At 39.4% G+C, this 27,853-nt stretch overlaps 1 protein-coding gene across 2 annotated transcripts in view; it reads right to left on the bottom strand.

The window, feature by feature from the left end:
- FSHR (follicle stimulating hormone receptor) overlaps window positions 1-27,853 on the bottom strand; it is a 179,794-nt gene that overhangs the window by 91,622 nt on the left and 60,319 nt on the right. For both annotated transcript variants that reach the window (XM_067006939.1, XM_059079132.2), the window contains exon 2: window positions 11,948-12,019. In XM_067006939.1, coding sequence (XP_066863040.1) covers window positions 11,948-12,019 — 72 coding nt within the window. The remainder of the gene's footprint in view (window positions 1-11,947; window positions 12,020-27,853) is intronic.

The following is a 27,853-nucleotide window of genomic DNA, read 5'->3' as shown; positions in this document are numbered from 1 at the left end:
AAAGAAAAATCCTTTCTTACAGAGATGAAATTCTGTATCTTGGCTAGGAAGTTCTGGTTGAATCTACATGTTACTAGAATGTTAATTCCGAGGAGAGACAAAGGGGAGTAGGCAAAAACAGGAAGAAGAAAGGCCAATAAATATAGCTGACTTAGGAAATTTCCTTTAAAAAATGGTGTTTTGATGAAATAGCATGGACCAGTTTTTAATAATGGACCCACCCTATTAGAGCATTTCCTCTTTGGCATGAAAAAGGCCAGTTTTCCACTTGGATTTTCACTTCTTGGACCAGACATCCATCCATTCCTAGGGTGTCTTCCCCCCCCCCCCCACTGCCAAGTGCTCAAGACTGAGTGGAAAGTATGAGAAATGCTGAGCACGTGTATATAAAGTTTATGTACTTGGCAGAAATATAAGGGTTACTTTTTTCTTCTGACTTGGACACTCTGTTACTATCCTACACTGATATGACTGTAAGACTCTCCAGATGTAATTTCTCTTTAATAAATGAGAGACAGCATTGCAAAAAGCAAAGCATTCTATGGAGAAAAAGCATGGCATGTGGCATCTGAGAAATCCCACCTCTATCAGTTCGTAGGTGTTGATCTCAGACCAGTCACCAAACTTCTCTGAATTTCATTTCCTCACCTGTGAGATGGGCTCAAATTCTTGCCCCAGCTGCCAGTGAAGGGTTGGTGTGTGAGATTAAATGAGCTAATAGGTGTATGAGGCAGTTTTGAAGTTGTAAGATAGGAAACCGATGCAAAGCTATTCACACCACTACTACGAATAAAATGGACGAGGACTGTGTGACTCCTAGTTTACTCCATTGGAGAACAAGATTATCACTGTCCTATATCATTTATTATCTGGACTACTTTTGTTGCATTCATAGATATTACAGAATAATAGGTTACTTTGTGAACATGGGAGTCAGAAAGCCTGGTTTTCAGGTTTCACCATCCCAGCCCTACCCTTTATTAGATGTGTGACATTGGGCAAGTCACATAACCCCTTAGACTCAGTCTTCTTGCTGTAAAATTGGGATGATGAAGTTATGATAATTAAATAAGATAGTGCATGTAAAATGGCTTATCTCAGTTTCTGGCAAAATAATCACTCAACAAATGATAACTGATTGTTGCTGTTCTCCTTGAGAACTGGAGAGCAGGGACTTTGTATCTTCATCTTTATTGCCCAGAACATCTAGCAGTGACCAGCACATAAGCTTCATCAGATCATTCCTCATCTAATTAATGTGTTTTGTGACTCAAGAAGAATTTGTGGTATTCTTGGCTGATGGATGGATTATGCTTCTCTGAGTTTGCCTGGTCTCTCTCAAGGTTGCTCACAAATAGAATAGACCAAACACAACAGCACATACACTAGTCAGAGGAGGTGTCCACGGCTTGAGGAAGCATATTAGCTCTACAGGCCTCATCCTCACAGGTGTTCAGGGAGTGATGGAAGTCACAATCATTTACTCTGTGAACCCTGATAAATCACTTGATGGATTAGCTGGTGTCATCCATCAGGCTGCACTTGTCTTGAGTACTTGACTGAAGCCTATAAATCTCTTCTCTTTAAAAAGCTCCAGCCAGTGATTTCTGATTTGGCCTCATTTCCTTGAAGTCAGTGAAGAACTTACCCTCGATGCAGTATCTTTTTTTGTCGTTGTTGTTATGGAACTTGGTGCTGCAGTAAACCACCATCCCTTTTCCCCCCAAAGCAACTGTCTGCTTTACTAAATGGAAAGTCACATCTTAAGTGTTTTATCTGATTGGACTGAGAAGCTATACGTGCATATGAAGAGAAGCAGGGAAGGAAATATAATGGAAAGTGTAAGGGGGCACATTTTAAACAAATACATGAAGACTGGAACCCCAAATTTGTAACATTCAGTAAAGGAAAAACAAAACAAAACAGACACCAGCCTGAGTTCTCCACCTGGTGTCAGACCGTGAAGGGGCCCATTCTCAGTAGATGGAATCCTGAAGGCACTAATGTCTGTGACTACAGGAAGCTCACCTTTCCCTCAAATTTCTGTTCATGTACACATGGACTTTGCAGTGCAAACAAGTAAGTCAGTCTAGATATGATTCTTCAGGTATTAAAGCGAATCTCCTTAAGCACATTTGCCACATTGACTAAAATCCCGCCATTAGCAATTCAATCCTTTGGAAGTGGCATTACCCACTTCATGGCTTTTAAAAAAGGCAAATTGTCTTGGAGTATCTAATTCAGAAATCCTTAGAATTTCAATGCCATTACATTATTCAGATGTTGTTATCGTTACTGGGAAAGAAGAATGAAGAACAAGATAAAAAAAATATTGAGAGCCTGATTTGGGGAAGAGGTTGTGAAAAGTTGGGAAAGGACCCCAAGGGCAGAGATGACAGATTCACAAACTTTGCCTGCCATTATCTTTCCAGTGTGCCCAGTCCCATGCTAGGTGCTTTGGAGAGGAATATGAGAAGAGAGAAAGGCAAAATCTGTAATCAGTATGTAGTTGAGCTGAGACACCATGAATGGGAAGCAGAGCACATGTGCTCTCTTTATAATTCATACCTTGCATTTGTATGCACTTTTAACTTTTCAAAGCATGCTCACATCCAAGCACAAATTACATGTTTGTGAAACACTTGGCATCAACAATTGCTATCTCTGTGCCCAGACTCTCTCAGAATCTCAGACCCACTGGGGTGGTTAACTTCCACTTTATTCATTTAGGCTCCTCTGGCATTTGTCCCTCACTCTTCTGCTTTTTCTGTCTGCCTGTTTAACCTCTGGAATGGTTTGAACTGTAAGACCCCATCTCTGATCATTCAGTTTCTGTGTAGGCTAGCCAGAGTGCATCTGAGCTCCACAGAAGAGGTTTCTGAAGTATAAGATTCAGGTAGTTTGTTTGCTACGGCTGGTGGGCAGGCAGGTGGCTGTGTATCCTATTTGAGTCTTTTACTGCTTAAGGCATCTTATTAAGTCATAAACGGCCCAGATGGATGTGGTTGTGATGGGCATGGGCTAAATGAGGAAATAAAAATAAATAGTTTGTGCATCGATTGGAGCTTGTGTTTAGATTGCATCTTTTTATTTTAATACTACCCTATTAGAAAAAAAATCCAGCAAGAGTCTGTAGGGCAGAGCCACGAGGCTATTTTTCACTTGAGTGTTATGCTACCTTAATTGTATCTTCTCTGAGTAGACACAAACAATGAGTTACTGGCAGAGAGAACAAAAAGTCCTGTTCATTTTCTGGTATATCTGTGAGCCCTGACAAACATAACACATTTGAAGGTCTTTCCCACAGCTTGCCTTGTCAAGAAAGGTCAGAAGGGCAAGCAGAAGTCTTAAAAGAAAGAGAAGATGAAGTTGCTTGGCTGTTGATTAAGAAATGGAAGGAGATTATATTTGATGGCAAGCCAAAAAAGCCTGGCTTGAGTAAACTCTGTGAAGTCTTGCCACCTGTAAGCTTTAGCTGCTGAATGAAAGGCACCGAGCAGAGGTCACCAGGACCATGAATGCCTTAGAGCATCAAGTAGCCAAGAGGCTGGAGGATCCTAGAGATGGAAGATGTTAATGAGGGCATATCTGTGCTTTCCCAAGCAAGGGAACATCTACAACATACATCCTATACATACATACTACAAGCTTGCTAGTTCACAGTGGGGGCTATGGACTGAGTGTTGGTGTCTCTCCCCGCCCCACCCCAAATTCATATGTTTAGGCACTAATTCCCAGTGTGGTGGAATTTGGAGATGGGGACTTTGGGAAATAATTGGATAAGGTCATGGAGGTGGAGCTCTCATGATGGGATTGGTGTCCACATAAGGAGATAAAGAGACCAGAGCTCTCTCTTAACCACGTGGAGATACAGAGAAAAGGCAGGGAGTGGGTTCTCCCACTTGGACTTCTAATCTTGGGCTCTTAGAACTGTGAGATTTAAATGTCTGTTGTTAAAGCCACCCAATCCAGTATTTTATTACAGCAGCCTGAGCTGATTCAGTCAGTGGGGCTCTCATCTGTATTCTTTCAGTATTCCCTTTTTTGGAATCTCTTCCAGCAAAGGAAACCCTACACTACCTTCATGGATAAAACAGAAGGGACTGAGATGTGGACAGTTATAATGAATATAAGGTTGAAGGCATCCATAAAATTACTAGATCTCAGGAACTCTGTTTCCTTTATCAGACTCCTCCCCACCATGCACACATAGAAAGAAATCAAAGTGAAAACAAACAAGTGAAAAAACAAAACTAAGCATATAAATGCAAAGCTAATAAATTATTCTCTTTTCTGGTCTGGGCAGCTATTAGATATTGTAGAGTTTATTTTGAGGACCCACCTAGAAACAGTTGAAAATAAGGAGACTTAATGGAAATACTAAAACCACATCAACCCAAAAAGTGACAAGAAAATGGCTTCTTGTGTTCTTGGTTGAAGCAGTAAATACAACAAAAATACTTATTTTCAGAATATTTATGGAGAACAGGAAATAAGATAAGGACTTTCACCTTCTAGACACTAACTCATGTTTGACCCGGGTCAACAATGACAACTTAATTGGCCCAACTTTTACACTTCCCAACTGCTGACTAAGTTAATTTGCAACTTAACAGGCAGCCCGGTTTGCAAAGCCTTGAACTAAAGCCAGTCTCAGCAGGATCTTTACCCAGAAATGAGTTGGCACACTGAAACTTGAAGGTGAAAAAAATATTCCAAGAAGAGGTTTCCTCTCCTCTATGACTGTCTCCTCTATGACTCTATGTTCTGGTTTATGGCAATTCTAAGTGCTTAGGCACAGAAATCCTCTCTTCTAATTTTAAATGACATCAAAGGAAGCTTTCACAGCCTTAATCCTCCCCTTTGTTGCTTTTTACTTTAGCAGAATGATTCTGGAAAATGGTAGACGCCAACGAAAAGGAAGCCTTGTGTAGCTGAAAGAACCAGATTACCTTGGGTTCAGATCCTAGCTTCCCTGCAGAAGAACTCTCTGATGCTAGTTGATTGCTTACCTTTTCTGAATGTCAGTATCCCTGTCTATAAAGTGCAGATTAACTGAAATGTATTTAAAACACCTGGGCCCATATAGGTGCTGAAAATCGTTGATTTTAGACAAACAGCTTTATTTATTGAAGTGTAATTTAACAAATAATACTATTCACTCAATTTGTCTCTTCGAGGAGTTTTTACAAATTCATGTATTTTGTAAGAACCATCACAATCAAGATATAGAACATCTCCATCAGCCGTAAAATTTCCTTTGCACCCCTTCCCAGACAATCCCCACCATCACCCTTGGCCCCAACAAGTACTGATGTGCTTCCTGTCACAACAGATTAGATAGTCTTTCTTCAAGTTTCATATAAATAGAATTATTTGGTGTATGGTACATTCTGTTGTGTTTCGCTTCTTTGCCTTAGTATAAATGCTTGAGACTTATCCATGTTGTTGTGTTAGTAGTTTATTCCCCTTTATTACTTATTCATACTCTGTTGTATGAATAGAACATAATTTGTTTACCCAGTGACCTGGTGATGAGTACTTGGATTGTTTTTAGTTTGGAGCTATTATGAATAAAATCTGTTATGAACATTCTTGAACAAGTCTTTGTGTGGACATATGTTTTCATTTCTCTTGGGTAAATACTTAATAAGGAACTGTCAAACTGTTTCCCGAAGGGGTTGTACTATTTTGCAGTCTCACCAGATACATATGAGAGTTCCAGTCACTCCGCAGTTTCACCAATGCCTATACTGTCAGTCTTTAATTCTAGCTATTCTAGTGGGTGTGGGTATGTAATGGTATTTCTTTAAGGTTTTAAAATTCATTTCTGTAATGGCCACTGATGTTGAATATCTTTTCATGTGCTTATTGTCCATTTGTGTATCTTTGGGAAGTATCCATTCAGATCTTTTGTCTATTTTCAATTGGATTGTTTATCTACTTATTTTTCACTTTAAAGAGTTCTTTATATATTCTTAATACAAGTCCTTTTTCAGAAGCATGTTTTGGAAATATTTTTCTCCCTGCCTGTGGCTTGGTTTTTCATTTTCCTGATAGCTGTTCTTTTGAAGAGCAGAGATTTTATTTTTACTTCATCAAAATAAAATCTGATCTTATGCTTTTTGTGTCCTATTTAAGAAATCTTTGCCTATCCCAAGACTGTGAAGATTTCTCCTATATTTTCTTCTAGATGTTTTAAAGTTTTAGCTTTTACATTTAAGATTATGATCTGTTTAGAGGTAGATTTTGTATATGACATGAGGTAACGGTTGAGGTTTATTTTTTTTTTCCCATATGAATACCGAGTTGATTCAGCACCGTTTGTGGAAAAAAAGTATTCTTTCCTTATTGTAAGCAACTCTTTCAAGATACAGAGGATGAGGGGACATTTCCCAACTCATTTTATAGCACCAGTATAACAAAACAAAACAGAGCAATTATAAGAAAAGAAATATACAGGCTAACACCTCTACAAATATAGACACAAAAATTCTTAGCAAAATATTAGTAAATCAAAATCTGTGTGTGCAAGTGAACTTTAACAAATCCAAGTCAGATAGTTAGTTGCTCAAAATAACCCATGTAATTTCCATCACACTCACTATGACACTCAAACTTTTCCCCATGGCCTATAGGTTCTCCATGACCTTACCCCAGCTTCTTCTATGACCTCCTCTCCTACCACCTGCCCTCTGTTTATTCTCCTTCAACCACACCAGGTAGGTGCTCTATACATGTTGTGGTGAATACTCTTTCTACAAATTGGATTCAGACTTAAATATCATCCACTCAGTAGCTTTCACCTGTGAATGTATATTAGAATCATCAAGGGAGTTTTAAAAAATGATCAATCCTTGGCCCTACCCTAGAGAGATAGAATGAAAAATCCCTGGAAATGACAGTCAAGCTTATGCATTATTTTTTTAAATAATTTTTTAGAAGTTCCCCAGATGATTCTGAAGTACAACCTGAAACTCATTATCACTTTTTTTTTTTTTGCCCTGGGATTCAGATCCCCTCTTCCCATTCAGAGGTCCAGCCACTCCAACACTGGCCTTCAGTTTTTTATCAGAAGCCTGTAGAATCATCAGCCTTTCCTTCTTGCTTTATTTCAGTAAGTGGGACTCAAGTCTTCTTTGCTCATTAACTCTCAGAATCACAGATGGTCAGAGTAGGAACAGACCTAAGGAAATGTTAGGGAGGCAAAGCAGATTGGAACCGAAATTTTCTAGCACCGGTGCCATTAGTATTTTAGTTACCTGACTTATTTCCTTTCCCTTTATCTGTGCTGAGTGAGCCCGAAGAACTGAGAATTGGAGGATATTCAGCTTTTTTAGTGTGCTTGCAACCGTTTTCATTCAATAAATCTCTTCCTGTAAAAGTCCCTCTGTTAACTTTTCTTCCCCCAGTGATCTGGGGGTGGAGGCTGGAGTGTCAGACTAGTATTCTCATTTTTATATGTGAATAAATCACTTGATTATACTTTTTGTCCTTATGTTATCATGAATATTTCAGATGAATTTTATATGGCTCATATTTATGGTTTGGGAGCTATTTCACATTTTGGCTCATTGCCGTCTCATCTGCATATACCCTATCTCAGCTGATGTTGATTGGTCTCATTTACATATTCATCATGCTCCTATTTTCAAAGATATTTTATTATACACTGGCTTTTCTTCTCCCTCCAGTGTTACAATAGCACGTAGATGTGTTTTTAAATTGCACTCATTTCCATACATAATTTTTCCGGTTACCATAAATCACCACATTGTCACCTCCTCCCCTCCACCCTATTTAGTGTAGTCTTCACACTTTATACCAAGCTGATATATGACTCCAAAATAATTAAAGATAAGGTAAACAGTTTACAGTGCACTTTGGAAAGCCACTCCACACTGCAGAGAGTTTAATGATTTCCTTTTCCCCCAGTCAGTCCCAAAGCAGTGAAGAGTCAGGAGGTTTGAGAGAGCGATGCTGAGGAAAGCTAAGGTGTGAGAGTGATCATTTCATTTCTATTGGAGAAGCTCCTGCTCCACTTCTACCAAAAGACTCTGTTCCCTCTTGACTTCTTATAGAAGCAGAGGCGGGTGGGCTAAGCTGGATTAATGAAAGATGGATTAGCATGGATTGGGGCAGAGTTACTGCATTCTTTCAATTATTCTAACAGGAAGAAGGGGGAAGAATCTAATGTAGCAAATCCCCAACTACCCAGGTCACAAAGCCCTCTCTCTTCTGGATGAGAAGAGGACTAATTTTCTTTTTAGACGTTCATTGTTTGCTCCCAACTACCAGCATCTAGTCTCCACTTTTTTTTTTTTTCAGCAGTGGCCTCAGTTTTTGTTTGTGGATCTCCCTCCCCCATTCCAAATCCATGTGGTTGGTAGGTGTTCTCACCTCTAGGTATGGAGCCTGTTACCCAGGCCACAGCCAATTTGAACATTACATTCTCTTAGCTGCAGTGGTTGGTCCAGGGATGGTTGTGTGATCTAAGCAAGTCAGACTTAAATCTTAAGACTTTTATGGGATTGAGCAAGAAAAAGGGCAGCACATTCCCCCTGAATAGAACCTGAGATGATGTTTGAAGGCAGGACTGCTATTGCTTTCTTACCCGGCTCAGAGCTGGAATGAACATAGTGAAGGGAGACCAGAGAGAGGGGGAGAGGCCGAGTCCTAAGGACCTTGAACCTGAATAGAGCTGTTTCTAAAGCCATTCCTTCTCTCTGACCATCAAGTTAAATGAGCCATTAAACTCCCTTCTTTTCTTCAGCCTGTTTGAGATTTACTTTCTTTTGCCCTCACACAACAGAAAGGGTCCGAACAAATACAATGTTTGTATCACTTATTTTGCACGTATTGTCCTGTACATTTTTGTCCTGGGTTTGATTTTAAACTATAGCCATGTAAGTGCCTAGATCAGAGTAGAGTCTCAGCCAGTGTTTGTATGTCTGTTAACTCCTCCATCAGTTATCATTATCATTCCTACGGGTTAGTATTTTCTTGTTATATCTGGGTATCTTCTCTCTCCAACTACTTATATTTGTTCATTTTTATTTGTGCATTTATCAGATATTTATTGTAGGTACCTGACTCTGTGTGAGACACCATGGATCCGATAATGAGTAAAAGCTATCATGTCCTTGTGCTAATGGAACTTACAGTCCAATAGGGGAGTTAGAGATTAATTCAATTAATACATAAATAAGTGTAAGAGTGTTAAAATGATAGTCACTACCTAGAGTCTAGTGGTGATATGAGAGTGTATTATATTAGCAGGAGGTTTTGTCCTAGTTGGAGAGGTCAGGGGGAGCGTTCCTGGGCAAGTGATACTGGTGTCAGGGTCTGAAGAATGAGGAGGAACTGACTAAATTAAGAGGGCAGAGTGGAAAGGAAGTTCTAGTCGGAAGGAGCAAGCAAGGCCCATGGTGGGCCACGTAACATGGTACCTTTTATGAACTGAAGAAGGGCCAGTAGAGCAAAGGAGAAAATGTGAGCAGTCTAGTTTCTTTTTTATGTTAAGAGCAGCAGCAAGGTATGGAGAGAGAGAGAGCGCGCGCGAGAGAGTGCGTGTGTGTGTGTGTGTACTAGGTGTTGAAGGTGACATGATTAGGTATGAATTTAGAAAATGTCACTCTGGTTGCTTTGTAGAGAATGGATGAGGGCGAGGGGAGAGCATGTGGTATGCAGGCCTCTCAGTGTTCTGGCCTCTCCCGTTGCGGAGCACAGGCTCCGGACGCGCAGGCTCAGCGGCCATGGCTCACGGGCCCAGCCGCTCCGTGGCATGTGGGATCCTCCCGGACCGGGGCACGAACCCGCGTCCCCTGCATCGGCAGGCGGACTCTCAACCACTGCGCCACCAGGGAAGCCCTCTCCCCTTCTTTTTAATAAGTATGTGTGAAACTGGGCCACATGTGCAGAATGAGTGAAAGGGATTTTGTGATTTGTGAAGAGGGAGATATTGAAGAGGAAGCCAATATTTATTAAGTGCAGAAAACTGGTTAAAAATTGGAGGAAGAACATAAATGCAGAACATAACTGTGGAAAGGAGTTGAGAACTTATCAGTGACCAAGAATAGGAGGTGAGACAGTGGATGAAGGAGAGCATAAGGACTGAAGGGTACAAATAGTCTGTTCAGAGTTCAGTTCGGTACTGGGTTCTCTGCTCCGGAACATTTTGGAAGCCTCAGGACATAAAAAGTATTGAAAACATAAGATTAATTTTTCTGGCATCTGTGGCAGTGCAGGCTGACTAATAAAGGCATGAGGTAGAAATGGACAACCTGCGTCTGAGGAAGCTGAGTTTCTGAACCAGCTGTTCTGTCTCTGGGATTATTGCTGTCAGCTCAGATCAACTATCTATCACCAAAGGAAGGTCTCCTGGTAGCCTGAGTACCCAATGAGAGGTCAGTCACATTTGCTGGATTGAATTTATTAAGGTGAATTATTTGTGGTACCTGGGATTCCTGTCTTTAGAATTATTTCTATGTAATTACAGAACTTTTGGCGGGTGTGGGGGGGAGGTGCAGAGGGTGAGAACTATCCAGTAGTCACCTAGTCTCTGTTAATTCCAGGCAGGGCAATAGCTGATCCATCCAGGAATACACCTTGAGTCAAAAGCTCTCCTACTCTGTTCCTTCCCCGTTTTCCTTGGTGAGCTCTGCTCAGATGAGCGCCCCATCTCCCAGTTTCTGTGCATGTTGAATGTCTTCAAGAATTGTAAACATTGAAGACTCAGGTCTTAAACTGGACTCTTATCCAACTGGGAGATGCTTGCACGTAGAAATTAGAGATCACATAAGCTACCTCCCCCTTTAAAATCTCCTCCCTTGATACACAGATGAGGAAGCCAAGGTACTGAGAGATAAGGTGATTTAATCAAGGTTACACAGTAAGTTTATATTAAAATTAACACTCAGACCCAGGATTCTGACCAACCTCCTCTAAGCAGTTGACATAATTGCTCAAACACATTGCCACTCTCTCTGCTTTGTGTTTCTTTCATTAATGGATTTCTTTCTTGCTTCCTCAGACCTGGGCAAGTGTTCTTTTTAAAAGTGTGGTGAAAGAACCAAGACAAAAATTGAATGGCTTAAAGAAGGGAAGCTTATATAACTAGGGGGGTGGGCATTGATTTATTCTTATAATGAAAAAAACCATTCTCTTCTGTGTAATCCATCTATCTGTTGGTGTACTTACTGTCATTAAGTTCTAGATTCTGGCTGTGGTGAAAAACACTTTTCCCATCCCTAAAAGCCTAGGGGATGGGATCAAGAACCTTCAAAGTCAGGGTGGGTTACCTTAAGCATGAAATAATTTGCTGTTTTTTCTTACTCTACCCTACTCTGAGAAAAGCCTATGTGGGGAAACCCGTACATTACACTAGCCCAGTAAAAAGCAAGTGTTTACATTAACAAAAATCTTCTCTTTTCAAAGGAAATCACCCTCCGTGTTCTAAACTTTCCCAATACTTTTGAATGTTTATATATCACTTACCACTTGTCAGCATGGCTTAGGAACAAGAAGTCCAGAAAATCTCTAAAGCACAAATGTTAGGCCCTACTGGCAATTAAAAATTAATCAGAGTTAATAATAATTAACTATTAATAGTTAATTAATAGAGAGTATCTCAAAAAGAATGGATGTCAGCAGAGAAAATAGACTTTGATTTATAAAACTTTCACTCACAGGTACTTTGGGAGCAACACCTTAAACCAAAAACGTGAGAATTGCTTGGATTGACCTTATGCTTATTTCAGTGGCCACATGCTGAAAGATTTCACACTACTGTTTAGGAACTGTGGTAAGGAAATACAATGGGACAAGGTGCAAAGCCTTCACTTAGTGTGTTATTCTGGTTCCTAAGCACAGAGAATCACACTAGATGTGGTCTGAGGTTGCTGCCCATAGCCCATATGAAGCATTCACACACTGCTCAGGTACATACATTTTCTCCAGGTCCCCAAATCCCGAAAATGCTCCTTTTGGGATGACTTGAAGCTTGGTGAGAACAAACCTCCTGAAAAGAGAGTGGACATAAAATATCACAACCTATCCATTCATTGATAAGGCACTGAGTGCCTAATGTATAATAGCAGATAACAGCCAAAATATACCGAGTGCTTGACATTTAGCAGTGCTTCCGATTGCTTCTCTATGATCTCTTTTCACCCACACCACAAAGCAGTGATGTTGGCAGTATTGTTATCCCCATTTTGTATAAGAGGAAACTGAGGTTTAAGGAGGTTAGAAAACTTACCCAGGGTCACATGGCTAATATGTGGCAGAGCTAGGATATGAACCTTCTTGTCACCACTACTCCATTTGACTCCTACAGCCCTGTGAGGCCCCTTCTCTTTCTCTATTCCAACTCCCAATACCTCCTCCCTATTATCCTTCTTAGCTGACCTTGCTTCTTACTTCAGAGAAAAGGAAACCAGTAGAAGAGAACTTCCTCATGCTCTCACTTGGCTCCCAGCCATCCTCCCACGTGTACCTGGGCTTTATATACCTTGTCTTCCCTCCTGTTACCATGGGTGAGCTGTCCAGGGTCCTGACTAAAAACAGTCCCTCCAACCCATGCCACATCTCTTTCCTTGTCTTATAGTGAAGGTAGCCACTACAGCAATTCCCCCCTTTCTTTCATACATTTCCTTCACCTACTTTTCTTCTTTATTGGATCCTGCCCATCAGTATACAAACATGCCTTAACTTCTCCCATCTAAGAAAAGTCTTAACCTCAGCCACCTTCAGCTTTTGCCATTTTCTTCTGCTTGAAATATTTGTCTCACACCTGCCTCAAAATTCCTTCCAATGGCTCCTCATCTCAGTCAGGAAAAAAACCCTCTTGTATTGTGTTGACCAAAAGGTTCATTCAGTTTTTTCTGTAAGGTGGCTCTAGTAACACTTAGTTGTCTTTAACTTCATTCGGAACAATTTTGTTAGATTGTATGTGACAGCTGTCATACCAGCGTGCACTGAAAAAAAGACTTACCAAAATTGGTGAATTTTTGTGTGGCCATTTGGATATTGAAGATGGAAGAAAAACAACATTTTCGGCATATTATTCATTATTATTTCAAGAAAGGTAAAAATGGGACCGAAGTGCAAAAAAAGATTTGTGCAGTGTATGGAGAAGGTGCTGTGACTGATCGAGCGTGTCAAAAGTGGTTTGCGAAGTTTTGTGCTAGAGATTTCTTGTTGGATGATGCTTCACGTTCGGGTAAACCAATTGAAGTTGATAGCGATCAAATCGAGACATTAACTGAGAACAATCAATATTATACCATGAGGGAGATAGCCGACATACTCAAAATATCCAAATCAAGTCTTGAAAATAATTTGCACCAGCTTGGTTATGTAAATCACTTTGCTGTCTGGGTTCCACATAAGTTAAGTGAAAAAAACCCTCTTGACCATATTTCTGCATGCGATTCTCTACTTAAACATAACAAAAACATTCCGTTTTTAAAACAAATTGTGACTGGCAATGAAAAGTGGATACTGTACAAAAATGTGGAACAGAAGAGATCATGGGGCAAGTGAAATGAACCACCACCAACCACATGAAGGCCAGTCTTCATTCAAAGAAGGCAATGTTGTGTGTATGGTGGGATTGGAAGGGAGTCCTCTATTATGAGCTCCTTCCGGAAAACCAAACAATTAATTCCAACTACTACTGCTCCCAGTAGACCAACTGAAAGCAGCACTTGATGAAAAGCATCAGGAATTAGTCAACAGAAAATGCATAATCTTCCATCAGGATAATGCAAGACTGCACGTTTATTTGATGACCAGGCAAAAACTGCTACAGATTGGCTGGGAAGTTGATTCATCTGCTGTATTCACCATACATTGCACCTTGGGATTTCCATTTATTTCGGCCTTTACAAAATTCTCTTAATGGAAAAAGTTCAATTCCCTGGAAGACTGTAAAAGGCACCTGGAACAGTTCTTTGCTCAAAAAGATAAAAGGTTTTGGGAAGATGGAATTATGAAGTTGCCTGAAAAATGGCAGAAGGTAGTGGAACAAAAGGATGACTACATTGTTCAATAAAGTTCTTGGTGAAAATAAAAAGTGTGTCTTTTATTTTTACTTAAAAATCGAAGTCACTTTTTGGCCAACCCAATATATAACGGCCTGCAGGACCCTATAGGATCTTCCCACTCTCCCTTCCCGTATATCCTCTAACCTCAATTTTGACAGCTCACACCATTGCTTATCTCATTCTCTTTACAGTAATCTCTTGCTATTCTTTGTACATGCCAGGTTCCTTCTTGCCTAATATTTCTGCATTTGCAATTCTCTCTTCCTGGAGCATTCCTCTCTCAGATATCCTCTTGCTCGCTCTTTCATCCAGCTGCTTGCTCAAATGTCACTTTCTCAGTGAGGCTTTCCCTAACCACCCTATTTAAAATGACAATTTTCCCAACTTAGTCCCTTAACCCCTTTCTTCATAGTACTTCTGACATGTTATACTTTATATTATCTATTTATGTATTCATATATTTATTTATCTTTTACCCATAACTAGAATGCAAGCTCTGTGAAGGCAGGAATTTTTGTCTGATTTGTCTACTGTTGTATACCAAATGCCTAGAACAGTGGCTGGTACATGACACATATTCAGAAAAACATTTCTTGAATGACTATTGAAGTCTGAGAGTTCAAGGCTTGAGGGTAGAATTACAAGTGACTCTTTGGGAATCTCTACAGTGGGAATACTATTTCTTCCTCTGCCTTTCCTCCCTACCACTTTCTCTTACTTTGCAATTGGTTAATAGGGAGTTGGTTTTCTTTCCACTTTAATCCTTCCTTCTGCAAGGCAGTCTCTCAGTAGAATCTGATCAGTACTGTGGACTTGGATAGTTTCACAAACTTTCATTGCTTTAGTCTCCTATTATTTATTGGTATTAGTGAAATTCCCATTTCACATAAAGTTATTGTTCAGGCAAACAGTTCTTTTTTTCCACTTTGTTTGTTGGCCTCTGGCCACCATGTGCACCAGCTCCATGGTGAGGAATCATGAGAGAGAATCCTGTGTGCTTTTCTCACTCTAGAGGAGTTTATATACATGGGAAGGCAAAAATAGAAGCCTTGGAATCACCAGGAAACAGATGTGAGACACAGTTGCCGTAATAACTATAGATGTTATATAGGAATGAAACGTGAAAGATCCCAAAGTACATAAATATATAAGAGGAAGATTGGAAGGAATGGGTGAATTTGAGCCTGGGTCTCAAAACTATCAGATCATATTAAAAGCATAGTCTCTGTGAAACTATTGGATCTAATTTAAGATTGAGTGTAATGGTTCTAGAACAGTGTCAACTTTTAGAACACTCATCTGAAAAGAATCAAGGTCAGTTCATAGTCTCTTAATGTACTCAATCTTAGTTAACATAGACAAGTTCCCTTTGTTCCTTTTTATCACAAGACAGAAGAATGATGAAAACAGATTGGTAAAAGCAAATAATAAAATTGCTTTAAACTACCCAATCAGTCTAAAATTTCAAGGGAGTTGAAATATTAAGGTAAATATTAGTTAATAATAGTTAATAGTTAATAAGATGTGCAAAGAGTAGAATCTTGGATAATTGACTCTTTTTAATAACAAGTCAACTAGATAGTTCTTTTTGGTTCAACTCTAGTAGCAGGCACATTTTCTAAAAATTTCAACGTCTGTGCCTGTATTAAGTGGTTCAAACTAATTAATATAATTAAATGTTTTTTGAAGATTGAAAGTCTCGACTTCCGTTTCCTGAAATGCTATAAATTAGATAACCTGAAGATATTTCCACTAAAGATCACCCAGACATCGTCTATAAAAACATAACTAGTATTGTTTTAATTGCATAGCTGAGCTTATTAGAAAATATAAGAAATTCCTAGGGTCCTACAGTAGAACAACTGAATACTAGATGGAGCCTTGAGTTGTGAATGTAAACAGAATTCTAAGAGGGTAAATTGAAGTCAGTGTATTTTGGGGGCGGGCAGAAGGGAGGAGTGGGGAGAGGGTTGTCTGGACTTGGTAGACAAGAAATTTATGTTTTGATGCTCAACTGGTACATGAGATGAAACATGGATGATGGAATGCAAAGATCTGTTTCTGTGTGTCATTTGTCTGTCTACCTAGCTACCTGCCTACCTATCTATCACATGTGCATTCTAGAAAGAAAGATACAGAAAATGGGGAACAAGTAACTTTCAATGAAATAATATGTGGATAATTTCCAGAAATTATGAAAGACATAAATCCTCAGATTCAGAAATCTCAGCAAGTTCCAGGAAGGATAACAAATCCACTGCCGGATACCTGTGAATTAAAACTGTAGAGCCAAAAAAGAAACTTTTAAAAATGCAAGCAGAGAAAAAAAGACATATTATCTTCAAAGAAAAAACAATTAGAAAACTTCGTAAAAATATCTTCAAAATTATTAGAGAAAATAACTGCCAGTTTAGAATCCTATGCCCAGAAATAATCATTCAAATGTGAGGGTAAAATAAAGACACTTTTAGACAAATTTAATTAGCCATTAACAAAGTTTTAGCAAAAGAATTCCCTTAGAAAATAAGATAATTTAATCCAGTATGAAGTCTCCAAAAATAAGAAGGAATAGTGAACAAAGAAATTAATGCTCCTTAGTGAATAGGTTGGTTTTTCATAATGGTTGGAAAATCCACCTATTTAATAAGGAGCACTAAAAAATTGTTGACCAAGAAGTGGGTCACAAGGGAAAGCAAATTGTTATCAAACAAATCATTTTCTTTGACAATGATGCATTTGAATTACTTAGAAGTCAGTAATAAGAGATAATTATCCCCCTTGCCCCGCCACATGTACGCACGCATTTGGAGAGCCAAAACAAAACCAAATCAAACAAAACACTCTTAAATCATACATGGGTCAAAGGAGAAATTATATTAATAATTGGAAATTATTTGGAATTGAACCGTGATGAAAATGCAACATATCAAACTTATGAGATGCAGCTAAACTGCTTCTTATAGAGAAATTTGTAGCTTTAAATTATTATACCAGAAAAAGAGACAAAAAAGATGGAAAATTAATGAGCTAACACAGGAAAGTAGTGAAAGAACAACAGAACTGTGTTAACAGAAAACTATAAAGCCAATATTTATTCCATTTCTGGCTAGAACTTACAATGCAAACTCAAAAGCAGTTTAATTTTTTAAAAAAGGTAAAATGAGGGGCTGCTGATACAGATGTTTTGAGAAGATAAACGCTCATCTAGACATTACAATTTGATATATAGAGTTTAAGTTTTAGTTTTTCATTTTAGAAACAAAGCAAGTGAGTCTAATAGATTAAACACATTGCAAAATTTGTTTGCCTTGAGAGAAGAAACCTAGAGAGAGTAGAGAGAAAAAAATAATAAAGATAAGAGTAGATATACATTAGACAGGATCAACAAAATCAAAAACTAACTCTTTGGAAAGATTAATAGACTAAAAAGAAATCTGTATCAACCAAGGGGAAAAAAAACCCCAATAAAACAATGAGACATGAAAAATGGCACTTAACTACAAATAAAACATGTTTTAAATCAGAGAGCCCTAAGAACAATTTTATAATGTTAGATTTTTAAAAATCAGACAGTATGGATAATTTTCCTAGAAATATATACTTACTAAAACTGACTCATGAAGATGTAGAAAACTGAACAGCTCTATAATGATCAACAAATTGGATTGGTAGTTTAAAACCTATTCACCAAAATCAAGGTCAGCATCATATGATTTTAGAATTAAATTCTACCCCTTTAAAGTGATGGAAAATCTCAATCTTTTATAAACTATTCCAGAGGCTAGCAAAAGATGGAATGTTCTTTAACCCATTTAATGTGGCTGGTGTAACACCAGTAATAAAACAGACAAGGACAATAAAAGAATGCAAAGATTTAGACCAATCTCACTTATTAATGTAATTGGAAAAAATCTGAAATAGTGTAGTGACAGTGTATGTCCAAATGGAGGCTAAACAAATAATATATCATTATCATTTGGGTTTGTCCCAGATTTCAAGTGTTGCTAAATATTAGATAACTCTATTAAATGAAATTTTTACATTAAGAAATTAAAAGTGAAAAATCACATGATTTTATTAATAGGCATAGAAAATATATTTGATAAAAACCCAAAACATTTTGACAAATGAGAAAAGGGGGGACATTCTTAATCTGATAAGGGGTAAAATCTATCAACCACTACAATAAATGTCATACTCAGTGGTGAAATATTAGACACATTCCATTTAAAGTTAGGAATGAGGCAAGGATGTCTACTATTATACCTTCCATTCAGTATTGTGCTAGATGCCCTAGCCTATACAGTTAGATAAAAAGAAAGGTATATCAGTATTATTGATGAAAAACTGTCATTATCTATAGAGAACATGATTGTCGATACAAACAAACTGTAACCTAAGAGATCAGTAGTAGAACTAAGAAGGAAGTCTGGTAAGGTAGGTGGCTATGTAATTAATGCAGAAAAATAATTTTCATTCTTATATTATTTCAAAGTACATCAATATCAATGGCTAAAAACTTATAAAATATAAGAAATTAATCTAAAAAAAGATTTAGGGATTTATGGAGAACAATCAAATACTGAATAGAAAAACATTAAAAAATAAAAACCCTGAAATAGCACACTTAAGGGAAGTCTCAATATTGTGAAGATATCAGTTTTAATCCACATTAATGTAGAAATTAAATTCAAGACCCATCTAAGACACAGTAATTCTTTTGCTTTTGTTTCTTTTGATACGTGTGTATGGAAATGGACTAGTTGGTTAATATTCATATGGAAGAGCAGTTTTGAAGAATAGCCAAAATAATTTTGAAGAAGTAAAACAAGATTGGGAGAATCGGCATGCTAGGCAATATGATTTTTATAAAGCTATAGTGATTAAAATGCTGTGGTTCTGACAGAGAGTAAATAGACCAGTGGGAGAGAAAACGAGTACAGAAATACACCACTAAACAAAAGAAAACGACAGATGACAGAGTAGCATTAAAAATGTATGGAGGGCGCTCCCCTGGTGGCGCAGTGGTTGAGAGTCCACCTGCCGATGCAGGGGACACGGGTTTGTGCCCCGGTCCGGGAGGATCCCACATGCCGCGGAGCGGCTAGGCCCGTGAGCCATGGCTGCTGAGCCTGAGCGTCCGGAGCCTGTGCTCCGCAACGGGAGAGGCCACAACAGTGAGAGGCCTGCGTACCGCAAAAAAAAAAAAAAAAAAAATTGTATGGAGGAAGATATGGATTAATCAGTAAGGGATGCTGAAACTATTGATTATCCTTGTGGATAAAAATAACACCTTTGCTTATTACCATATTAAAATCTCAGCTCCAGGTTTATTAAAAATCTAAATGGGAAAAGTGAACACTTTAATATTTTTGAATAAAATATAACATTCTATTGAGGAGACTTTCTTTAAAAAGGACACAAAAACTGCACACCAGAATTGAAAAGCTGATAGATTTGACAATAATAAACTTAAAATTTCTCTAAAACAAAGATATATTGTAGGTTGGGGAGAGATATTTGCAACACATACAACTAACAAGGGTTAGCATCCAGAATACAAAGAACTTTACAAAATTCTGAGGAAAATACAAACAACCCAGTAGAAAGATAGGCAAAAGATATGAACAGGCAGTTCATATAAGAGAAAATGCAGATGGCCAAAAAACATATGCAAAGATGCTCAACTTCACTAGTGATCAAGAAAATGCAAATTTAAGCAATAAATAGGTACCTTTAAACACGATCATATTGGCAAACATTAAAAGGAAAACCTCACAATAACAGTGCTGGTGAGGCAGTGGAATAATAGGACATTTTCTACACTCTTGACAGAAGGGTAATTTTCTACAAGTACTTTCAGTAGCCATTTGGCAAAATGTATTAAAGTCAAAGAAACAAATGCCTTTGAATCCAGTTATTCTATGTCTCCTGGCCACATGTGCACCTGGAGACAGGTAAAAGATTAACCACTGCAACATCATTTGTAATCGTAGAAAACTGGAGACAAATGCTCATAAACAAGGGGATGAATAAATATTAATAAACTCTGATATATTGACACAATGCCAAATTATAAAGCAGTGGAAAGGAACAAATTGACTGGGGCTACATACAACAATCTGGATAAATTCCCAAAGCATAATGTTGAGAAAAAAAAAAAGTCAATTATATGCACAATATGTGCAGTATGATATGATTTTCATAGAGGTTAACAACATACAAAATAAAACAGTGTATTGTTTTGTATGAATCATGTTTTTTCATTCCATATTTTTGATGTTTTGACACCTTGAGGTTTGCTGACTCTGGAGTGACTACCTCTCCTAGGGCCAACTCCTAGAGGTAGCAAACAACTGGCCTGAGAGTGTGCCTTTCTTACGCAAACCAACTAATCCATACCCCCAAGCACCTCCTTTAAGGGGCCCTTGCACTCTGGGCCACCATTCCTCTGTCCTTCACCCCAGGGAAGCTCCTACACCACAGAGTCCCCTGAAATTATTTAGACTAGCCAATCCTAAACCTGTTTCACCCGTTTTTTTCCCCTTGGGAGCCACAATAAAGTGTTTTCCCCCAGCAGCCTCTGCCTCATGACCAACGCTGGTGCTTCCCCATGTGCCCCCTTCTCCTGGGAGCCGTGAGAATAACAAACTATCTTTTCAATGGCAGTTTTCTCCTAATCTTTTGGCCTCACCATACTCAAACAGTAATGAGACCTATATTGCAAAACATGTTTAGAGATGCATACATATCTATCAAAAGGAAAATTCTGAGAACCACAACACCAAAATCAGCATAGTGTTTACCTCTGTGACAAGAAGAAACGGAGTGAAACACAGCTATATCTAAAATGTTTTGTATTTTTGAAAAAGATCTAAACCATTTTGACCAAACGTTAAGATTTGGCAAAGCTGAGCGGTGCTTTATGAGTGTTTATGATACCATTCTCTACGCTTCATACTTGAAATATTTCATAATTAGTTTTTCAAGATTGAAATTCTCACCAGGCCATATCCCAAGCATCATTTATTTATCTGTTTGTTTTTAAACAGGGAAAGCTGTTTAAAAGTATCATCATACCCTTCATGTCAGATGGCAACTTTACTTCACTCTGTTAAGGGGGCATGGAGTGGCTGAACGATTTCTGTAAAGATGCACAATTCATCAAGATGGCTCTGAAAATAAAATTTTATTCACTGTATTGCAAGTTACTTCTTCCATGATAAATGGGGTGGGTGGGGTTTATTTTTTTCTTTCCTGAAATGGAGAAGCTTTAGGATTCCCTTGAACTCTGCCTCTGTTAGAAGCAATCAATATCTTGGTCGGTCCATTCACCCTTGGCCAAATTTAATTCCTCTTTGTGGATTAAAGGAGACTAGTTTAAAAGATCCCATAAAAAGCTTTCTGGCAGCCTGGAAAACAGCCAATATTCTTTTTGAGGAAGCTGCCTTCTTATGATGGCCCAAGTTTAAATGACACTGGGCTCTGTGGTCTTTGAATTTCACACAAGTTTAAAAAATTAAAGTGAGAACAGCTTGGCCCAGTATATACAAAAAGAAATTGATCATCATCCTGACCTCAAAATGCCAAGAGTTTTTGTGCTTCAGACTCTTTAGGTCAAACTGCTACCCTAATTAACTTTCTGGGAATGTGTCCAGGAAAACTATCCAAGGGGGTGGATTGAACTAAATGAGGAAATCATCCAGAAAAAAAGAGAGTTTAAATAACTTGATTTGGCTCTTTACCATGACCCAAGAGATAACTACCCCACTGTCAAAATCATTTAGGCACCTAATTGGTTGTATTTCTCATGTTGTTACACATGAGTCTTGAAGCCAGTGGGGCAGCCAATAGTAGGAAGAAAGAGGTGGGAAGGTGGGAAGAGGTGGCTTCCTTGTATAACTGGACTTTAAGGTTTTTTTAAAGAAAAAAAACCTTCACATTTTGGCATAAGTCTTAACTGCCTAGATGTGGGGTGCTTTGTAATGTGTGACGTGAGGTGCTCTGTAAAACACAGAGAAATTGGTTCAACTAGCATTAGCCCTTCTGGCTGTGTATGAAAATGCCAACGATTCATTGGGGGTTGCAAAGCCTCCCATGGGGTTTCTTGGGATAGAGGTATCAGTGTTCTTTGTATCCTTCTTCCATGGCTTGGAGGAGACTCTTGTCCTTAACCTTAAACCAAGTGTGAGCGGTATTAGGAGAACTAATTAAAGGGGTTGTCACTCATTTCCTGCAAATCTGGAAGACATAGAGCCTGGTTTAGGACTAAAGCCTGACCTCTAAAGGTGAGAAGTGGCCAGATGCTTTGGGAGAGGGCTGCAGTTCCACAGACAAAGGTGTGGGTTTCCCAGAAGCCAGACCTATACCCAGCTGAAGGGAGCTGGATTCTCATCTTCAAAAAAGTGGACTTGCCTGCATAGTGACCAGACCCCAAAAGAAAACCTATCTGGAGCTTCTACTCCGGAAGCAAGTGAAAGGAAGGAACTGCTCTCCCAGAAGCACAGATGGAGGTCATAAGAATTAGCCTTTGAATATCTGCCACACCCAGAGGGGTCCAAAGCCAGGTGGCCACTGTGCCATCAGTGTTGGATCCAGTTCCTTTCCCTCCAGTCTCTCTACCTCCTAGGCCCAAGCCAGGCAAGGCCAGAAACAACAGCATGTTGGGGAGGAGTTAATAAGGAAGAGAGAAGAAACCCTCTTCTTCCTCACCAGTTACAGGTTTCTGAGTCTGAAGTGGGCCCAAGCAGTAGAATCGGGAGGTTTTAAATAGGATGAAAAGGTGGACCTTTACTCATAGTCAACACTAGACTTTCATGACATTTATGAGACTGAAACAGCTATGGCACCTGCCCCGAATTTCATCTGGGATGGGAGAAAATGAGTCAACAGAGTAGGGTTTGCCTGGCAGTGGTAGTAAAGAAGAGAGCTACTTCTGGTTGTACCCTGTTGAATCCATCTTGATCAATATGTTATGATTTCTGAGTTGGTGAAAACCTTCCCCAGGTCTTCCTCTGTAGAACTTTATCTGTGAGAGAAAAAGTATTAGGAACTTGAATGGGAGAAGGAATGGAAAGCATTCTTATTCTTATTTCCTCCCCTGTTATTTAGCTCTTATCCCCTGGGCTGTCAATGAGCAGTTTAGGACAGAGAGGGTAATTTGGCTTTTGCTTTTGGTTCAGTTTGAAGTAGAAGAAACATTTGCAAGTCAGAGCCCCAGCCATGGGGATTATCTACATAATAGCAGAATGGCTGGCTAAAGGAAGGGAAATGATTGCCCAGATGTTCAGTTTCCATTGACCTTCTATTCAGTTAAAGTTCCAGATAATCTGTCTCATGTAGACACTGCCACATGCCATTGTGTCAACTCACGATACCATGATATTTTCTTTAGGAGAGAAAGTTTATGGTTGTAGGATAGAAACTCATGAGGCGGGCGCCACTCCAAACCCAGCTCCCATGACAACTTGCTGTCCCCTGAGTCTCCAGGATGTCCCCTCACAAACCTTCCTGGAGTGGTGATTCTTCAATTTTATCATCTTCCAGTGAACAGGGATTTCTAATAGCTCTTTTGAATCTGCTTTCTTTTTTATTCCACTTATGTCCCCTTATCTCACCATCTGTGCTGGGCTGATAAAGGGGATGTTGGCTCTCCTGCTAACTGTATATCACTGCTGACTTTATCTCCTCCTTTGTATAACCTTTACATCAAGGTGGTGGAGACTTTTTTTTTTCCTGTCTCCCCCCTCCCTTGTTTGCACTGAGTGGCCCTGGAATTATTCTCTACACCACGTTTTTATCACCTGTTCACTTTCATTTTATCAGCTGTGCACTTTTGTCATCTTACCTGAATCTGATGTCTGATTTGGAACTCATTTATATGAAAGCTCGGGATGAAGAAGCAACATGGTGAAGAGAAAAGACCACTAGGGTAAAAAATTAGAAAGCTGGGTTCCACTCTGGCTCTGCTACAAAGTATGCAAATAACTGAGAAAAGTCAGGTCCAATCTGTAAAGTGAGGGGGATGGGCCCGATGATCTCTAAAGCCCTAGAAGATAGATTTTACACTGTGGTTATGTAGTGGAATCCCCCTCAAATGCTCTCCCATTTCAGTCACATTCTGTTTAAAGCAAAAGAAATAATTTTACATTAAGTGCTCAACACAGAATGAAGCCCGTTATAGGGGATTACTGAATAATTGCTAGCCCTCCTTTTTCTCTAGTCAAGGGTAAAATCACTTGAGCCTGCCCTTTCCTTCCCAGCCCTCTGCCACCACTCAGGCCAGGCCCTCATCCCCTCATCCCCTCAGGTCTGCAGGCTTGGCTGTGACCTACTAACAGGATTTCCTCCTCTGGTCTCTACTGTCTAGTCTGTCTCATCTAAGACCAGAGTGTTCCTTCTAACACTGCTTGCCTCAATGCTCTCCTACTCAAAAGCAAGACAAAACAAAAGAAAAAAAGCCAACAAAGATTAAAGACACATAAAGCCCCTTCAATTTTCTTGCCAGTACCTCTAGGAATCTTAACCCACTTGTCATCCATTTGAGGTGCTCCACAGTCTGCCTCCACTCCTTTTCAGGGAAATGTTCTACTACTTCCTACCTAGAAACTCTAGCCAGGGCCTCACCATTAATACATGGCTTGTGTTGTATATGTACTAAAATTCCATGGGTGTATGTCCAGTCTCCCTAAGTATATGGAATGGTCTCAGAGAGCAGGAACCATGCCACTTGTCTATTCCAAAGGGCCTCATCTCATCAGTGCTTTGTGTATTTGAAATATTAATGCATATTAGTAGATGGGGGATAATGTATATAATGGCAATAGCTCTACGTTTTAGGCATATGGGCATCTCATACTCTAAATCACAGAATTTTTTGCCCTTTAAAGTTATTCCAACCACACCAATCAGTTTTGTTCAAAACAGTACCTAGAACATACATGAATGATGAAAAAGGAATCTAGCTTTCTAGGAATTTTTTTTTTTTTTTTTTTTTTTGCCGTATGCGGGCCTCTCACTGTTGTGGCCTCTCCCATTGCGGAGCACAGGCTCCGGACGCGCAGGCCCAGCGGCCATGGCTCACGGGCTCAGTCGCTCCGCGGCATGTGGGATCTTCCCGGACCAGGGCACGAACCCGTGTCTCCTGCATCGGCAGGCGGATTCTCAACCGCTGCGCCACCAGGGAAGCCCTCTAGGAATTTAATACAGACTTGGTGAAGAATATAGAAAGGGTTCCTTAGGATATGGGAGAGCAGTTGGTAGAAAGTAAAAACTGCAAACTATTGGCCCATGAATTGAATCCAGCTCCAGACATGTTTTGTTCAGCCCACAGAGTATTTTAAAGAAATTTGAATTGGTTGCCAGTACTTCAAATTGTGAAAGTTCATCTAAAATTGCAGATTTGTGGCCTCTCTCGAAGACTTGGAATATCTAGCAACACTGGGCTACATACCACATAACTGCAATTGGCTACAGTTGAGTGATGGCTGACATAGCATAAGCTACCGGTTGGTCAGATTCCTTGCTGGTTTGTTTTTCTGTCTTGTGCCCTACGACTTTGTGTTTCGGATTTCTGGTACTTGAAAAGCTAGTCTGAGTGGGTTTGAACTTTTTAGAACCCAGTGGTTCTCAACCTTGGGTGCGTATGAGAATCACTTGGGGCTGTTTTTGTTGCTGCTGTTTTCTACATACTTATAAATGCCTGAGCCCCACCTGTCGGTGGGTGGTGCAGTCAGGAATCCTTATTTTGAAAGCGAAGATTAGGAACACCTGCTTTGGAGGGACAGCACAAAGAACCAGCAGCAAGCTGCCTTGATCGGTAGTTAGGGAGTTGGCACGATGGGGAAGGTGTTTACAAAGCTGCTCCTATCCCAAATCTAACTCCCCTCAGTACATAGTTGAGGGGTAATCTAAGCAGTTCCTTATAATCTAGGAGCAGTAGGAAACCCTAAATTAGACATCACCATGATTCACTGGAATAACAGCACATACATAGGACATGTGCACATTCCCATGGAGACCTCCTTCTTCAGTCAATGGAGCTTAAGTTTTTGGCTGGGGCTGGATCAGGGTGGAGAGGACTTGAGCTCAGAGGGTGTATAGTACAATGAATAAGAGTCATGTATTTCACAGTAAAGAAGGAGGGCATTGAATGGAAGTGAGACAGTAAGCCAGAGAGGGGAGTCCAAGGGACAGGACCAGAGGCAGATTTTGAAAGTCAGAGTCAGAGAAAGTCCATTTGTTCTTTTGACAAATATTTATTGTGTTCCTACTTATATGTCTGACACTGTTCTAGGCCCTGATGGCATAGTGGTAACGAAGACAAAGTGTCTTCTCTAATGAGTTTATATTCTAGCCAGAGAAGTAAGGAACGAGAAATAATTTGAGAAAAAAAGCAGGTACAGTCATGGGGCAATTACTTGGAATGAAAGGAAGATCAGTCATATATAAATTAACAGCTATAAAGAAGAAACAGTTTTTTAAAAATTACATCCTATGGATGGATGGAGAGAGAGAGAGAGGAGGGAGGCAGGGAAGGAGGGGGTGGGAGAGAGCGAATGAGCTACCATATACAGTTATTCATTTACAGATTATTTATTGATCAACTACTAATGACACACATTATCTAAAGTTCTGGGAAAAGCAATGGTGAGCAAGATACATTTCTTGCCCTACCAATTTTAATTCTATTGTGATATACATATATATATATATATATATATATATATATATAAAATCTAATAATGATAGTACAGAGTCTATGGTGATGATGGCAGTGGGCATTTTTAGCGCTTGCTGTGTCAGGCACTATGCTAAATATTTCATTTGCATGACTTCCCTGGTGGTGCAGTGGTTAAGAATCCACCTGCCAATGCAGGGGACACAGATTCAAACCCTGGTCTGGGATGATCCCACATGCCGCGGAGCAACTAAGCCCATGTGCCACACGACTGAGCCTGCGCTCTAGAGCCTGCAAACCACAACTACTGAGCCCATGTGACACAACTACTGAAGCCCGTGCGCCTAGAGCCTGTGCTCTGCAACAGTAGAAGCCACTGCAATGAGAAGCCCACGTACCGCAATGAAGAGTAGCCCCTGCTCGCTGAAGCTAGAGAAAGCCTGCGCGCAGCAAGGAAGACCCAACACAGCCAAAAATAATAAATAAATAAATAAATAAATAAATAAATAAATAAATAAACAAGTGGTTTAGTCCACAGCATGGAATATTTCATTTGCATTATCTAATATAATCTTCAAAAACCACCTTATGAAGTCAGTAACTATACTTGTATCTATTTATAGATGAGAGCATTGAGTTAAGAGTGGTGTAGTAAGTTGATCAAGGACACAGTGGCAGATCTGATTTTCAAAGTTAAGTCTGGCCCCCAAAGCCCATGCTCACATATGTATATGTGAATTCATATATACAGGAGAGGGATAAGAGATTGGGGCCAGGGCTGGTAAGATTTTAATGGGGGCAAGTGGGATGAATGAGAACAAAGCAGGTCTGGAGCTTAGATGTTTTTTTAAAAAGCAGTACCAGGTAAATTAATTCAAAGGGAGGACCGCAGTCATTTGAGATTGTGCTGGGAATTTGGGAAAACACAAAGATGGCTCAAGAAGGTGAAAGGAGAGGTCTTACTAGAAATTCCTCTGAAGGCCAGTCTTACTGAATTCATTCAGAATTGGGTTTTTGTTACTCTAGATTCTGGATCTTGGTCTGGATAGAATTCAGGGCTGCCCTTACTCTGTTGGAATGAATAAACAGAATTCCACTTTAATGACTCACCAGGGTCTCAGACAGC

This window comes from Kogia breviceps, chromosome 11, assembly GCF_026419965.1.
Source record: "Kogia breviceps isolate mKogBre1 chromosome 11, mKogBre1 haplotype 1, whole genome shotgun sequence".
Classification (NCBI taxonomy): domain Eukaryota; kingdom Metazoa; phylum Chordata; class Mammalia; order Artiodactyla; family Physeteridae; genus Kogia; species Kogia breviceps.
Note: the sequence above shows the minus strand (reverse complement) of the source record. Positions and strands in the feature narration are given on the sequence as shown.